The 17,579-nt window shown below is 43.8% G+C and overlaps 1 protein-coding gene across 1 annotated transcript in view; it reads right to left on the bottom strand.

Annotated features, from left to right (window-relative positions):
• Positions 1–977: 977 nt before the first annotated feature.
• Positions 978–17,579, bottom strand: part of CDADC1 (cytidine and dCMP deaminase domain containing 1) — a 61,003-nt gene continuing 44,401 nt past the window's right edge. Inside the window, exons 8-9 of the mRNA XM_069758845.1 lie at positions 1,798–1,858; positions 978–1,697 (exon numbers count right to left, since the gene is read on the bottom strand). Of these exons, the coding sequence (XP_069614946.1) occupies positions 1,621–1,697; positions 1,798–1,858 (138 nt within the window). The 3' untranslated portion in view covers positions 978–1,620. The remainder of the gene's footprint in view (positions 1,698–1,797; positions 1,859–17,579) is intronic.

Genomic DNA, 17,579 nt, shown 5'->3' with positions numbered 1-17,579 from the left:
CGTATACGCAGGTCTGCCGCCTGCGTCTTTGAACACATAGTGGAGATGGGATTTCATAAAGTTCCATCCACTATGCTGTAACATTTGTAACTATGCAGCGTCCAATCCGCAGCAAATACTGAACGTGGAAACATACCCTAAGTCTCTTGGGCACAGAGTTCACCAGAGCTTCACAGGTTGCCACTGGAATCCTCTTCCACACTTCCATGATGGAGCTGGTGGATGTTAGAGACCTTGCGCTCCTCCACCTTCCGTTTGAGGATGCCCCACAGATACTCAATAGAGTTTAGGTCTGTAGATATGCTTGGCCATCCCAGCACCTTTACCTTCAGTTTCTTTAACATTGTCGTCTTGGAGGTCTGTTAAGCCACGTGCACACACTGAGTTTTGGTGAGTTTTTTACCTCACTATTTGTAAGCCAAGGCCAGGTTTATATAGATTTGGGGCCTGTTTGGCCAATTGGCTACAAATTCCTGATTCTGAGCATGCTCAATGTAAAAAAACAGATTCCAGCGCTGGATTCCGTCATACGTCGTGTCACGACGGATCCTGCGTCCATAGGCTTCCATTCTAGTCAATGACGTATGCCGCAGGATCCGTCGCAACGCGTTTTCCCGACGTAGACAAAAAACGTTAGATTGAAAGTTTTTTCCAGACGACGGTCCGCCAAAACACGACAGATCCGTCGCACGACGGATGCGACGTGTGGCCATCCGTCGCTAATACAAGTCGATGGGGAAAAAACGGATCCTGCGGGCACATTTGCCGAGGGCACACCAAATCTACATTTCATACAGCTGCACCTGACTACTTTACATTGTATCAAAGTGTCAGATATTCAGTTTGGTCCCATGTAAAGTTATAATAAAATAGTTACAAAAATGGGAGTGGTGCACTTTTGTGATATATATATATATATATATATATATATATATATATATATATATATATATTAGTGGGAAAAAGTAAAGATACATACAGTACATACTCTTTATATATATATATATAATAGCAATGGGAGACACGTTGGTATCAGTAAGATCTATAGAACGCGCCATTCTTTCACAAATGTTAGTATGGGAAGAGTCATAATTTCATGACATATTTTGGATTACCACACAAAAAAAGTGCAAAATGTAGTGCAAGAGTAGAGCTTGCTCAAGATGTCAGATTAAAACCATATGCCGAGACATTATTACATAAAATACTTTCATAATTAAAAAAATAATTAGTTGCAGCTGCCGTTTTACGTCGTCATGTGAGGTCATGTGGTTCTTTACCAGACACTGAAGTTGGATTATCAGGATTTCACAATTATCCGGGATTTGACTGCATTAACAAGATTATCTATTGTAATGACTTTTGTGCTGCTCCCGTAACTTATTACTGGAAAGCCACTTGCTTTCTTGGTAGATCTTCATGGACCTACATCCACATGTGTCTTAAGGAGGATCTGAGTGCTGCATCCCAAAGTGAGCGACCGTACAGACAGCACCTTAATAAATGATCTGGTTAGCAAAAAAATTAAAAAAAATTTCTTCTTAAAATAGAAAATTTTCTGCAATAAATAAAATCTTTTCTAAAATAAAATGTCAAATTGCAGGAAATGAAAGACTAGATTTATGAGCTCTTCCCATAGCAAATCCTTTTGTTCGTGAAGCCTAAATCATCTTGATCATTGCTCTTCAGATCTCCATCTACAAAATAAATTGAGACATAACCCAGGAGCACAGAGGGAGGTGAATATTATTATACCACCTGGAGGCCCACTGAGGAGCCGTAGGATAATATACTCACTTTCTGCAGCTATGGAAGTCGATGCGTTATTAGGACTCCGTCTATGAGGATTTTTTTGCCACTGTTTGGAAAAAAAGTGTGACAGCATTAATAACATAACAAATATGGTCTAATATAATCCTGAACAGATCATTAATTTCTATGACTTCTGCATCTTCCAAACTTCTGGAACTTATATGGGAACATCAATCCATCACAAGTCCCATAGATGCCTGACAACCAGCACTATCCTATCAACGGCAATAAGTCCCACACCCAAAAACAGCTTGGTCCCTTCTGTCGACAGCGTGTACCCCTCATTCTTCAGGTGTCCCACACGGACCTAATTCTTAGGGATAATTCCACATAAGTAACTGTTGCTCTCTTATACAGTGCCATCATATTCCACAGCTCTTTACAGACCTCATTGCTGTCCCCATTGGGGCTCACAATCTAATTTTCCTATCAGTATGTCTTGGGAGTGTGGGAGAAAAAAAGAGGAAATCCACGTGAACACGGGAAGAACATACAAACTCCTTGCAGATGTTGTCTTTGGTTGGAGCTGAACCCAAAACCCAAGCGCTGCAAGTCTATACTGCTAACCACTGAGCCGCCGTGCTGCTCACAGGTGGTATATCATGGGTTAATTAAAATAAATTATCATGGGTCTTTAAAAGAACTGGCATTTTCATATAGGACAAAGGACATTTGGAGAACCAGTGCCGACACTGCTGAAATGGCACCTGCACCGCAGTGGAGTACAAGTGTTATTACTTGGTAAAAACTTCGACCTGATGAAGACGGTTTAACCGTTGAAACGCGTTGTGGTTCAACACTAAAATCCTTGTTTTGGTCTCATTTCCAGCGCTCCTTTGACCGTTATTACTATTTACTGCATTTTGTATCCTCCTAGAAGGTTACCGGCTGGAGCTGCAGTGGACCTTTTGCTTTCAATTCTAAGGCTACGTTCAGACTAGCGTTGTGCGCCGCTGCGTCGGCGACACAACGCACGCAAAAACGCGGCAAAACGCACGCAAAAACGCTGCGTTTTGCGACGCGTGCGTCGCTTTTTGCCGAAAATCGGACGCAAGAAAAATGCAACTTGTTGCGTTTTCTTGGTCCGACACTTGCGGCAAAAAAGACGCATGCGTCGCAAAACGCAACAAACAAAAACGCATGCGTCCCCCATGTTAAACATAGGGGCGCATGACGCGTGCGTCGCCGCTGCGTCGCCCGACGTACACTAGCACAACGCTAGTCTGAACGTAGCCTAACTGTGACCCTAATAGCGCTCCCTAGTGACCGCTTTCTTTTCCCTTGAATTACTTGGTAGAAGCACACGGATGGAGAAGGGGTTATCCATTTATATATTTTTTGTGTAGCCAAGCAGCAGTTCTTTAGCGATGAACAATGTGACTCCGTATATGTTCAGATGTCTAACTGTGGCTACTCATTCTTATTATGTGGCAGCAGAGTACACACGGAGGACCGCATGTGAATCAGTAGAACGAAAGAAACAACAAAGTCCTCCAACACCAATAAACTTAAATATAGAGAAATTTTATTCAAATCCAAAGTTTTAACCCCTTAGCGACCGCCGATACGCCTTTTAACGGCGGCCGCTAAGGGTACTTAAACCACAGCGCCGTTAATTAATGGCTCTGTGGAAAAAGTGAATAGCGCCCCCCAGAGTCGGATTTTCTCCCCAGAGAACATGATTCGGGGGGGGGTTTTTACCGACCCCGCATTTGCGATCACCGGTAATTAACCGTTTACCGGCGATCGCAAAAACGCGATCTCTTTTTAATTTCTCTGTCCTCCGATGTGATCGCACATCAGAGGACAGAGAAAGGGGGTCCCAGATAGCCCCCCGATACTCACCTATCTTCCCCGGTGCTCCTCGTGGCTCCCGGTGGGCGCCGCCATCTTCAAAATGGCGGGCGCATGCGCAGTGCACCCGCCGGCCGGCATCGGGAGAATCTTTGGGGTCTCGGCTGCCGGGGGTAGCCGAGACCCCAAAGAACATGATCGGGGTCGGTTTTACCGACCCCTGTTTTGCGATCGCCGGTAATTAACTGTTTACCGGCGACCGCAAAAAAAAAAAAAAAATCAAAGTGTAATTCTCTGTCCTTTGATGTGATCGCACATCAGAGGACAGAGAAATAGGGGGATTCGGGGACCTTATTATACTTACCGGTGTCCCTGGATCCTCCTGCTGCTCCTCCTGGCTGCCGGGGAAAAGAAAATGGCGGGCGCATGCGCAGTGCGCCCGCCATCTATCGCCATCTACCAGCAGACAGGAGAAGAGCAGTTGGGGCTAAAATTAGGGCTAGGGTTAGGGTTGGGGCTAAATTTAGGGTTAGGCTTCTTTCACACTTACGTCGGTACGGGGCCGTCGCAATGCGTCGGCCCGACATACCGACGCACGTTGTGAAAATTGTGCACAACGTGGGCAGCGGATGTAGTTTTTCAACGCATCCGCTGCCCAATCTATGTCCTGGGGAGGAGGGGGCGGAGTTACGGCCACGCATGCGCGGTCAGAAATGGCGGACGCGACGTACAAAAAAACGTTAATTGAACGTTTTTTGTGCCGACGGTCCGCCAAAACACAACTGATCCAGTGCACGACGGACGCGACGTGTGGCCATCCGTCACGATCCGTCGGCAATACAAGTCTATGGGCAAAAAAACGCATCCTGCGGGCACATTTGGAGGATCCGTTTTTTGTCCAAAACGACGGATTGCGACGGATGCCGAACGATGCAAGTGTGAAAGTAGCCTTAGGGTTGGGGCTAAAGTTAGGGCTAGGGTTGGGGCTAAAGTTAGGGATAGATTTGGGGTTAGGGTTTGGATTAGAGTTGGTATTAGGGTTAGGGTTGGCATTAGGGTTACGCTTGGGATTAGGGTTAGGTTTGGGATTAGGGTTAAGGTTAGGGTTGTGATTAGGGGTGTATTGGGATTAGGGTTAGGTTTGAGGTTAGGGTTGAGATTAGGATTAGGGGTGTGTTGGATTTAGGGTTTTGATTAGGGTTATGGTTAGGGTTGACATTAGGGTTGTTTTGGGGTAAGGGTTGTGATTATCGTTAGGGTTAGTGATTAGGATTATGGATCGGGTTGGGATTAGGGTTAGGGGTGTGTTGGGGTTAGGGTTGGAGCTAGAATTGGGGTGTTTCCACTTTTTAGTTACATCAGGGGGTCTCCAAACACGACAGCCAATTTTGCGCTCAAAAAGTCAAATGGTGCTCCCTCCCTTCTGAGCTCTGCCGTGCGCCCAAACAGTGGTTTACCCCCACATATGGGGCATCAGCATACTCGGGATAAATTGGACAACAACTTTTGGGGTCCAATTTCTCCTGTTACCCTTGTGAAAATAAGAACTTGGGGGCTACAAAATCTTTTTGTGGAAAAAAAAATATTTTTTTTATTTTCACGACTCTGCATTCTAAACTTCTGTGAAGCACTTGGGCATTCAAAGTTCTCACCACACATCTAGATAAGTTCCTTGGGGGGTCTAGTTTCCAAAATGGGGTCACTTGTGGGGGGTTACTACTGTTTAGGTACATCAGGGGCTCTGCAATCGCAACATAACGCCCACAGACCATTCTATCAAAGTCTGCATTCCAAAACAGCGCTCCTTCCCTTCCAAGCTCTGCCGTGCGCCCAAATAGTGGTTTACCCCCACATATGGCACATCAGTGTACTCGGGATAAATTGGACAACAACTATTGCGGTCCAATTTCTCCTGTTACCCTTGTGAAAATAAAAACTTGGGGGCTACAATATCTTTTTTGTGGAAAAAAAAATATTTTTTATTTTCACGACTCTGCATTCTAAACTTCTGTGAAGCACTTGGGCATTCAAAGTTCTCACCACACATCTAGATAAGTTCCATGGGGGGTCTAGTTTCCAAAATGGGGTCACTTGTGGGGGGTTTCCACTGTTTAGGAACATCAGGGGCTCTCCAAACGCGACATGGCGTCCAATCTCAATTCCTGCCAATTCTACATTGAAAAAGTAAAACGGCGCTCCTTCACTTCCAAGCTATGTGGTGCGCCCAAACAGTGGTTTACCCCCACATATGGGGTATTGGCGTATTCAGGAGAAATCGCACAACAACTTTTGTGGTCTAATTTCTCCTGTTACCCTTGTGAAAGTAAGAATTTGTGGGCGAAAAGATCATTTTTGTGTAAACAAATGCGATTTTTTATTTTCACGGCTCTACGTTATAAGCTTCTGTGAAGCTCTTGGGGGTTCAAAGTGCTCACCACACATCTAGATAAGTTCCTTAAGGGGTCTAGTTTCCAAAATGGTGTCACTTGTGGGGAGTTTCCACTGTTTAGGTACATCAGGGGCTCTCTAAACGTGACATGGCGTCCGATCTCAATTCCAGCCAATTCTGCACTGAAAAAGTCAAACTGCGCTCCTTCACTTCCAAGTTCTGCGGTGCGCCCAAAAAGTGGTTTAACCCCCACATATGGGGTATTGGCGTATTCAGGAGAAATTGCATAACAAAATTTATGGTTACATTTCTGTTTTTACACATGTGAAAAGAAAAAAAAATGGTTCTGAATTAAGATGTTTGCAAAAAAAAGTTAAATGTTCATTTTTTCCTTCCACATTGTTTCAGTTCCTGTGAAGCACGTAAAGGGTTAATAAACTTCTTGAATGTGGTTTTGAGAACCTTGAGGGGTGTAGTTTTTAGAATGGTGTCACACTTCATTATTTTCTATCATATAGACCCCTCAAAATGACTTCAAATGTGATGTGGTCCCTTAAAAAAAAAAAGGTGTTGTAAAAATGAGAAATTGCTGGTCAACTTTTAACCCTTATAACTCCCTAACAAAAAAAAATTTTGTTTCCAAAATTGTGCTGATGTAAAGTAGACATGTGGGAAATGTTATTTATTAACTATTTTTCGTGACATATCTCTCTGATTTAAGGGCATAAAAATACAAAGTTAGAAAATTGCAAAATTTTGAAAATTTTTGCCATATTTCCGTTTTTTTCATAAATAATCGCAAGTAATATCGAAGAAATGTTACCACTAACATGAAGTACAATATGTCACGAAAAAACAATCTCAGAATCAGCGGGATCCGTTGAAGCGTTCCAGAGTTATAACCTCATAAAGTGACAGTGGTCAAAATTGCAAAAATTGGCCTGGTCATTAAGTACCAAATTGGCTCTGTCACTAAGGGGTTAAGACAATTAAAAGTAGGAAATGCAAGTAAACTGTACATGTCATGGTAAAAACGCAAACGCTAGACATTAAGTAGTAAGATTATGCCTTAACCCCTTTCTGCCATTAGACGTACTATTGCGTCCATGTGGGGTGGGCTTTACTTCCCAAGGACGCAATAGTACGTCATATGCGATCGGCAGCGCTCACGGGGGGAGCGCCGCCGATCGCGGCCGGGTGTCAGCTGTTTATCGCAGCTGACATCCGGCACTATGTGCCAGGAGCGGTCACGGACCGCCCCCGGCACATTAACCCCCGGCACACCGCGATCAAAGATGATCGCGATGTGCCGGCGGTACAGGGAAGCACCGCGCAGGGAGGGGGCTCCCTGCGGGCTTCCCTGAGCCCCCCGCAGCAACGCGATGTGATCGCGTTGCTGCGAGGGTCTCACCTCCCTCCCTGCTCCCTCCAGCCCCGGATCCAAGATGGCCGCGGATCCGGGTCCTGCAGGGAGGGAGGTGGCTTCACAGAGCCTGCTCAGAGCAGGCACTGTGAAGCAGCCTGCACTCCTATCAGATCAGTGATCTGACAGAGTGCTGTGCAAACTGTCAGATCACTGATCTGTGATGTCCCCCCCTGGGACAAAGTAAAAAAGTAAAAAAAAAAAATTTCAAATGTGTAAAAAAAATAAAAAAAAATATTCCAAAATAATGAAAAAAAAAAAAAAAAAATTATTCCCATAAATACATTTCTTTATCTAAATAAAAAAAAAAAACAATAAAAGTACACATATTTAGTATCGCCGCGTCCGTAACGGCCCGACCTATAAAACTGGCCCACTAGTTAACCCCTTCAGTAAACACCGTAAGAAAAAAAAAAAAAAAACGAGGCAAAAAACAACGCTTTATTATCATACCGCCGAACAAAAAGTGGAATAACACGCGATCAAAAAGACAGATATAACTAACCATGGTACCGCTAAAAACGTCATCTTGTCCCGCAAAAAACGAGCCGCCATACAGCATCATCAGCAAAAAAATAAAAAAGTTATAGTCCTGAGAATAAAGCGATGCAAAAATAATTATTTTTTCTATAAAATAGTTTTTATCGTATAAAAGCGCCAAAACATAAAAAAAAGATATAAATGAGGTGTCGCTGTAATCGTACTGACCCGAAGAATAAAACTGCTTCATCAATTTTACCAAACGCGGAACGGTATAAACGCCTCCCCCAAAAGAAATTCATGAATAGCTGGTTTTTGGTCATTCTGCCTCACAAAAATCGGAATAAAAAGCGATCAAAAAATGTCACGTGCCCGAAAATGTTACCAATAAAAACATCAACTCGTCCCGCAAAAACCAAGACCTCACATGACTCTGTGGACCAGAATATAGAAAAATTATAGCTCTCAAAATGTGGTAACGCAAAAAATATTTTTTGCAATAAAAAGCGTCTTTCAGTGTGTGACGGCTGCCAATCATAAAAATCCGCTAAAAAACCCGCTATAAAAGTAAATCAAACCCCCCTTCATCACCCCCTTAGTTAGGGAAAAATTAAAAAAATGTATTTATTTCCATTTTCCCATTAGGGCTAGGGTTAGAGTTAGGGCTAGGGTTAGGGCTAGGGTTAGGGCTAGGGTTAGGGCTAGGGCTAGGGCTAGGGTTAGGGCTAGGGCTAGGGTTAGGGTTAGGGCTAGGGTTAGGGCTAGGGTTAGGGTTAGGGCTAGGGTTAGGGCTAGGGTTAGGGCTAGGGCTACAGTTTGGGTTGGGGCTAAAGTTACAGTTAGGGTTTAGATTACATTTACGGTTGGGAATAGGGTTGGGATTAGGGTTAGGGGTGTGTCAGGGTTAGAGGTGTGGTTAGGGTTACTGTTGGGATTAGGGTTAGGGATGTGTTTGGATTAGGGTTTCAGTTATAATTGGGGGGTTTCCACTGTTTAGGCACATCAGGGGCTCTCCAAACGCGACATGGCGTCCGATCTCAATTCCAGCCAATTCTGCGTTGAAAAAGTAAAACAGTGCTTCTTCCCTTCCGAGCTCTCCCGTGTGCCCAAACAGGGGTTTACCCCAACATATGGGGTATCAGCGTACTCAGGACAAATAGGACAACAACTTTTGGGGTCCAATTTCTCCTGCTACCCTTGGGAAAATACAAAACTCGGGGCTAAAACATATTTTTTGTGGGAAAAAAAAGATTTTTTATTTTCACGGCTCTGCGTTATAAACTGTAGTGAAACACTTGGGGGTTCAAAGTTCTCACAACACATCTAGATTAGTTCCCTGGGGGGTCTAGTTTCCAATATGGGGTCACTTGTGGGGGGTTTCTACTGTTTAGGTACATTAGGGGTTCTGCAAACGCAATGTGACGTCTGCAGACCATTCCATCTAAGTCTGCATTCCAAATGGCGCTCCTTCCCTTCCGAGCTCTGCCATGCGCTCAAACGTTGGTTTCCCCCAACATACGGGGTATCAGCGTACTCAGGACAAATTGGACAACAACTTTTGGGGTCGAATTTCTCCTCTTACCCTCGGGAAAATACAAAACTGGGGGCTAAAAAATAATTTTGGGGGGAAAGATTTTTTTTTTTAATTTTCACGGCTCTGCGTTACAAACTGTAGTGAAACACTTGGGGGTTCAAAGCTATCACAACACATCTAGATGAGTTCCTTAGGGGGTCTAGTTTCCAAAATGGTGTCACTTGTGGGAGGTTTCTACTGTTTAGGTACATTAGGGGCTCTGCAAATGCAATGTGACACCTGCAGACCATTCCATCTAAGTCCTCATTCCAAATGGAGCTCCTTCCCTTCCGAGCCCTCCCATGCGCCCAAACAGTGGTTCCCCCCCCACATATGGGGTATCAGCGCACTCAGGACAAATTGGACAACAACTTTTGGGGTCGAATTTCTCCTCTTACCCTCGGGAAAATACAAAACTGGGGGCTAAAAAATAATTTTGGGGGGAAAGATTTTTTTTTTTAATTTTCACGGCTCTGCGTTACAAACTGTAGTGAAACACTTGGGGGTTCAAAGCTATCACAACACATCTAGATGAGTTCCTTAGGGGGTCTAGTTTCCAAAATGGTGTCACTTGTGGGAGGTTTCTACTGTTTAGGTACATTAGGGGCTCTGCAAATGCAATGTGACACCTGCAGACCATTCCATCTAAGTCCTCATTCCAAATGGAGCTCCTTCCCTTCCGAGCCCTCCCATGCGCCCAAACAGTGGTTCCCCCCCACATATGGGGTATCAGCGCACTCAGGACAAATTGGACAACAAATTGTGGGGTCGAATTTCTCCTTTTACCCTCGGGAAAATACAAAACTGGGGGCTAAAAAATAATTTTTGTGGGAAAAAATTTTTGTTTTATTTTTACGGCTCTCCATTATAAACTTCTGTGAAGCCCTTGGTGGGTCAAAGCGCTCAGCACACATCTAGATAAGTTCCTAAGGGGGTCTACTTTCCAAAATGGTGTCACTTGTGGGGGGTTTCTACTGTTTAGGTACATTAGGGGCTCTGCAAACGCAATGTGACACCTGCAGACCATTCCATCTAAGTCTGCATTCAAATGGCACTCCTTCCCTTCTGAGCCCTCCCATGTGCCCAAACAGTGGTTCCCCCCACATATGGTGTATCATCGCACTCAGGACAAATTGGGCAACAAATTTTGGGGTCCAATTTCTCCTGTTACCCTCAGGAAAATACAAAACTGGGGGCTAAAAAAATAATTTTTGTGGGAAAAAAATTTTGTTTTATTTTTACGGCTCTGCATTATAAACTTCTGTGAAGCACTTGGTGGGTCAAAGTGCTCACCACACCTCTAGATAAGTTCCTTAGGGGGTCTACTTTCCAAAATGGTGTCATTTGTGGGGGGTTTCAATGTTTAGGCACATCAGTGGCTCTTCAAACGCAACATGGCGTCCCATCTCAATTCCTGTCAATTTTGCTTTGAAAAGTCAAACGGCGCTCCTTCCCTTCCGAGCTCTCCCATCCACCCAAACAGTGGTTTACCCCCACATATGGGGTATCCGCGTACTCAGGACAAATTGTACAACAACTTTTGGGGTCCAATTTCTTCTCTTACCCTTGGGAAAATAAAAAATTGGGGGCAAAAAGATAATTTTTGTGAAAAAATATGATTTTTTATTTTTACGGTTCTACATTATAAACTTCTGTGAAGCACTTGTTGGGTCAAAGTGCTCACCACACCTCTAGATAAGTTCCTTAGGGGGTCTACTTTCCAAAATGGTGTCACTTGTGGGGGGTTTCAATGTTTAGCCACATCAGGGGCTCTCCAAACGAAACATGGCGTCCCATCTCAATTCCAGTCAATTTTGCATTGAAAAGTCAAATGGCACTCCTTCGCTTCCGAGCTCTGCCATGCTCCCAAACAGTGGTTTACCCCCACATGTGGGGTATTGGCATACTCAGGACAAATTGTACAACAATGTTTGGGGTCCATTTTCTCCTGTTACCCTTGGTAAAATAAAACAAATTGGAGCTGAATTACATTTTTTGTGAAAAAAAGTTAAATGTTCATTTTTATTTAAACATTCAAAAAATTCCTGTGAAGCACCAGAAGGGTTAATAAACTTCTTGAATATGGTTTTGAGCACCTTGAGGGGTGTAGTTTTTAGAATGGTGTCACACTTGGGTATTTTCTATCATATAGACCCCTCAAAATGACTTCAAATGAGATGTGGTCCCTAAAATAAAATGGTGTTGTAGAAATGAGAAATTGCTGGTCAACTTTTAACCCTTATAACTCCCTAACAAAAAAAAATTTTGGTTCCAAAATTGTGCTGATGTAAAGTAGACATGTGGGAAATGTTACTTATTAAGTATTTTGTGTGACATATCTCTGTGATTTAATTGCATAAAAATTCAAAGTTGGAAAATTGCGAAATTTTCATAATTTTCGCCAAATTTCCGTTTTTTTCACAAATAAACGCAGGTTATATCAAATAATTTTTACCATTGTCATGAAGTACAATATGTCACGAGAAAACAATGTCAGAATCACCAGGATCCATTGAAGCGTTCCAGAGTTATAACCTCATAAAGGGACAGTGGTCAGAATTGTAAAAATTGGCCCGGTCATTAACGTGCAAACCACCCTTGGGGGTAAAGGGGTTAAATAGGGCGGTGTATACATATAGGGTATGCCACATCTTGAGACCACAAAACCAATATCAATAGAGGTATAGATAAAACTAAATACAAAACCTAGTGCAAAAATGATTGAATTAATCTATCCATGACAGTAAACTGCTGCCCACTCTCCCCAGTCCCACAAGCTCGCTGTTTCGGGGTAATCCTTGACACTGATCTCTCCTTCAAACCACATATCCAAGCCCTTTCCACTTCAACTCAAAAATATTTCACGAATCCGTTCATTCCTCAACCAAGAATCTGCAAAAACCCAAGTCCAAGCCCTCATCTCTCGCCTTGACTACTGCAACTTCCTGCTCTGTGGCCTCCCCTCTAACACTCCCGCACCTCTCTAATCTATTCTAAACTCTCCTGCCCGACTAGTCCACCTGTCCCCCCGCTATTCCCCAGCTCCTCCCCTCTGTCAATCCCTTCCCTGGCTCCCTATTGCCCAGAGACTCCAGTACAAACCCTAACCATGACGTACAAAGCCATCCACAACCTGTCTCCTCCATACATCTGTGACCTCGTCTCCCGGTACTTGCCTACATGCAACCTCCGATCCTCACAAAATCTCCTTCTCTATTCCCCTCTCTTATCTCCTCTTCCCACAATCGTATACAAGATTTCTCCCGCGTATTACCCCTACTCTGGAACCCTCTACCACAACACATCAGACTCTCGCCTACCATCGAAACCTTCAAAAAGAACCTGAAGACCCACCTCTTCCGACAAGCCTACAACCTGCCGTAATCACCGATCGACCAAACCGCTGCATGACCAGCTCTACCCTCACCTACTGTATCCTCACCCATCCCTTGTAGATTGTGAGCCCTCACGGGCAGGGTCCTCTCTCTTCCTGTACCAGTTATGACTTGTATTGTTTAAGATTATTGTACTTGTTTTTATTATGTATACCCCTCCTCACATGTAAAGCGCCATGGAATAAATGGCGCTATAACAATAAATAATAATAATAATTATGTGGCTATAAAAAGGCATGGGCCCCTTCTGAGGAGGATACAAGATCGAAACGCGCGTTAAGGGGTACGCTATATAGGGTAATTATAATAACTTTGGGTACTTAAATTTGATATTTTCATTCTTAGGCTATATTCACACTTTGCGGATTTTGCTGCGGATCCGCAGCGGATTTGACCGCTGCGGATCCGCAGCAGTTTCCCATGAGTTTACATTTCAATGTAAACCTATGGGAAACAAAAAACGCTGTGCACATGCTGCAGAAAAATCCGCGCGGAAACGCTGCGGATTACATTCCGCAGCATGTCACTTCTTTTCTGCGGATTTTCAGCTGCTCCAATAGAAAACTGCAGTTGAAAATCCGCAGAAGAAAACGCAGTAAAAACCGCGATAAATCCGCAGTAAAAACCGCGATGGGTTTTCACTGCGGATTTTGCAATTCCGCTGCGGAAAAATCCGCAGTGGAATCTGCAAAGTGTGCACATAGCCTTATAGTTGATTACCTTAAAGTTATGGTGTGCACATTGTTACTGGTTATTTAGCCTGATACTACACTAATAATGGTATTTACTTAATGTGTATTACCCCATGCCTTTAGATACACCGCCTTATTTAAGGCATAATCTTACTACTTAATGTCCAGCGTTTGCATTTTTACCATCACATGTACAGTTTACTTGCATTTCCTACCTTTAATTGTTCTTAAAACTTTGTATTTGAATAAAATTTCTCTATATTTAAGTTTATTGGTGTTGGAGGACTTTGTTGTTTCTTTCGTTCTGCTGCTACATAATACCTGCTCCAAACTTGAGACATGAGGTGAACGGAAACCATAACACTTGGAGTGCTGGTTTTAGTGATTAGTGGGGTCTCAACTTTCGAACATTTAGGACATGTGCATATCGAGTACTTGAGTTTTCCTTAGTAGAGCCACTTAAAACAAATTACTAAAAAATCACTTAAAAAATGCTTGAAAGACTTGTTTCCTGTAAAAAGTTTTTTCTGCAAAGTGTGAACTTGGCCTCATAGCCCATTCCTTAAGGTACCATCTCATTTAGCGATCTAGACAACGATCCCGATCGCTGCAGCGTCGCTGTGTGGTCGCTGGAGAGCTGTCACACAGACAGCTCTCCAGCGACCAACGATGCCGGTCCCCTGGTAACCAGGGTAAACATCGGGTTACTAAGTGCAGCGCTTAGTAACCCGATGTTTACCCTGGTTACAGCGTAAATGTAAAAAAAAAAAAACACTACATACTTACATTCCGGTGTCTGTCCTCCGGCGCTGTGCTTTCCTGCACTGTCAGCGCCGGCCAGCCGTAAAGCAGAGCGGTGACGTCACCGCTGTGCTTTACGGCTGGCCGGCGCTCACAGCCAGTGCAGGAAAGCAGAACGCCGGGGGACAGACACCGGAATGTGAGTATGTAGTGTTTGGGTTTTTTTACGTTTACGCTGGTAACCAGGGTAAACATCGGGTTACTAAGCGCGTCCCTGCGCTTAGTAACCCGATATTTACCCTGGTTACCAGTGAAGACATCGCTGAATCGGCGTCACACACGCCGATTCAACGATGTCTGCGGGAGATCCAGCGACGAAATAAAGTTCTGGACTTTCTGCTCCGACCAACGATGGCACAGCAGGATCCAGATCGCTGCTGCCTGTCAAACTCAACGATATCGCTAGCCAGGACGCTGCAACGTCACGGATCGCTAGCGATATCGTTCAGTGTGACGGTACCTTAACTCTACTGTTGACAGCGGATACATGAATTGTGGGGAAAACCTCTTTGAATTTTTTTTAGCAGTCAATGATTATGACCACAAGAGGCCGCCATTCTACTGAATGTTTGTGATGATCGAAACAATGTATTACTGGAGAGAAAAGTGTGATTGGAAAATATCTGATAGCTTAGCAAAAACCACAGAAAATCTGAGATAAATGGAGATATGGTCTGGGTATATAGATCTACATGGGAGCTGTACTATGGAATCATACAGCACCGATCCAAGTTATAGTTGTGATCATGAACACTAAATCTTCTATATGACCAGCTAAGCCTTCACTACGGCATTGCAATGGATGCTGGAAAGAAAAGTCTTACAATGTGTTCACACGGAGTGTTTTTACTGAATTTTTTATATCGGAAAGGGAGCCGAAACATATGCACCCCAAAAACGGAAGAGTTTCCACTTAGTTTATGCTCTAAAAACACAGCAAAAAAAGACTGAGAACACACCATTGGGGGATGTCCATGTGATGTCTTTTAGATATTGGCGTTCCCGCTGAGTTTTTGATGCAGAAGACAGATTAGGAAAACACAGCGGGGTCTTTCTGGCACATTCTCGCCTGTTTTTGGTGGCGGGAACTTTTCTTTAATTGTGGAAATAAAACACTGAGCGGCCTCCAAAGAGAAGTCGCCTGAAGAATGGTTAGGTCACTTCTTTTAGCAGCTTCCTGGCTTTCGAAGACTGAAGAGGTTAAAAGAAGATCAAAAGACAGAACAAATACACAGCGAGTCACTTTGATAGCGCATTGCATATGTTACTTTTTTCAGTTGGGTTATAAGTGAATCCACCTGAAAACGACATTGTGGGCACATAGCCCTAGACTTCTATTCAGATCAGAGGTCAGCATACTGCAGACACTGAACCTTTGTAAGACGGGGGTCCAGGTCTGCCACTGATACATTAGAACAGTTTGCCGTCTGTACATAGTGTCCATGAACACCTGACATATTTCCATCTAACCAAAAGTACCCACTGGCTGTCAACGAGCGGTATGGGAGCAAATGAATTAATACAAATAGATCACAGTATGACCAAAGACTTATGGCCTCTGTTCAGTCCAAAAATCCATGTTCGGCAGAATGCACCCCAAAATCTACTTGATAGAACAGCAGCCAATCACATTTAACGTCTCATTTCTGAACTGCCTTTTCAAAAATAAAAGATGCAAGCTGATTGGTTGGAATGGGCAACTCCTTTGCACTGGTTTAAATCTCGGCATATTTCTATAAACCTTCCCCCTGTTTCTGGGGGTCGGAGACAAATGCTGAACATTGAATAGATTCCTGTGTAGCCCAGGGCATTCTAATATTAGTAGCATTTTCACAGTGAGCGTGTCATTGAGCACACGGTATTGATGAGAGGAATCAATGTATAATCACTAAGTAATTAGGTCTCAAAATGAACCATATCTGCTGTCACCGTCACTGATGTAGGACAGACAACCACCCTTCTGTCTAAGAAGTCACGCAGCCAGCGTCTCATTACTCTGGGCCGCCCTACAGCAATATCTCATTGTATAATGCTGTATATCTGCCCCCAACCCAACCTGCAAGAGAAGAAAAAGAACTTATACACACCTGCGGGGCGGTCCGTTCCAAGGAGTGTCACCCTTCTTGGTCCGGCCCCTCCCATCAAAGTACTGCAGTGGGCAGGTGCCAGGAAAGGTGAAAGAGCCCCGACACCTGCACACTGCAGTACTTTGCTCTGCCCTCAACAGGGCAGATAAGTACACCAGCACAGGAGTGTGATGCCGGGGAGATTGTGTGGATGACGCAGGAACGAGTCACCCACCCGAAGCAAGCAGAGGGTGGCGATTGTAAGAAGATGGGAGGCGGCAGACCAAGAAGAGCGACACCCCTCAGACTGGACCACCCCGAAGGCGAGTATAATAAAATTTTTCTTCTGAAGGTCGGGTTGGGGGCAGATATACTGCATTATGGAATGCTCTATACACAGTTAGGTCCGTATATATTTGGACAGAGACAACATTTTTCTAATTTTGGTTATAGACATTACCACAATGAATTTTAAAACAATTCAGATACAGTTGAAGTTCAGACTTTCAGCTTTCATTTGAGGGTATCCACATTAAAATTGGATGAAGGGTTTAGGAGTTTCAGCTCCTTAACATTTGCCACCCTGTTTTTAAAGGGACCAAAAGTAATTAGACAATTGACTCCAAGGCTATTTCATGGACAGGTTTGGGCAATCCCTTCGTTATGTCATTCTCAATTAAGCAGATAAAAGGCCTGGCGTTGATTTGAGGTGTGGTGCTTGCATTTGGAAGGTTTTGCTGTGAAGTAAACATGCGGTCAAAGGAGCTCTCCATGCAGGTGAAACAAGCCATCCTTAAGCTGGGAAAACAGAAAAAAAACATCCGAGAAATTGCTACAATATTAGGAGTGGCAAAATCTACAGTTTGGTACATCCTGAGAAAGAAAGAAAGAAAGAAAGAAAGAAAGAAGGAAAGAAAGCACTGGTAGACTCATCAATGCAAAAAGACCTGGAGCCCACGGAAGACAACAGTTTTGGATGATCGCAGAATAATCTCCATGGTGAAGAGAAACCCCTTCACAACAGCCAACCAAGTGACCAACACTCTCCAGGAGGTCGGTGTACCAATATCCAAATCTGCCATAAAGAGAAGACTGCATGAAAGTAACTACAGAGGGTTCACTGCACGGTGCAAGCCACTCATAAGCATCAAGAA

The sequence above is a fragment of the Ranitomeya imitator genome, chromosome 3, assembly GCF_032444005.1.
Source record: "Ranitomeya imitator isolate aRanImi1 chromosome 3, aRanImi1.pri, whole genome shotgun sequence".
Classification (NCBI taxonomy): domain Eukaryota; kingdom Metazoa; phylum Chordata; class Amphibia; order Anura; family Dendrobatidae; genus Ranitomeya; species Ranitomeya imitator.
The sequence above is the reverse complement of the archived record's forward strand: the minus strand, read 5'-3'. Positions and strand labels throughout refer to the sequence as shown.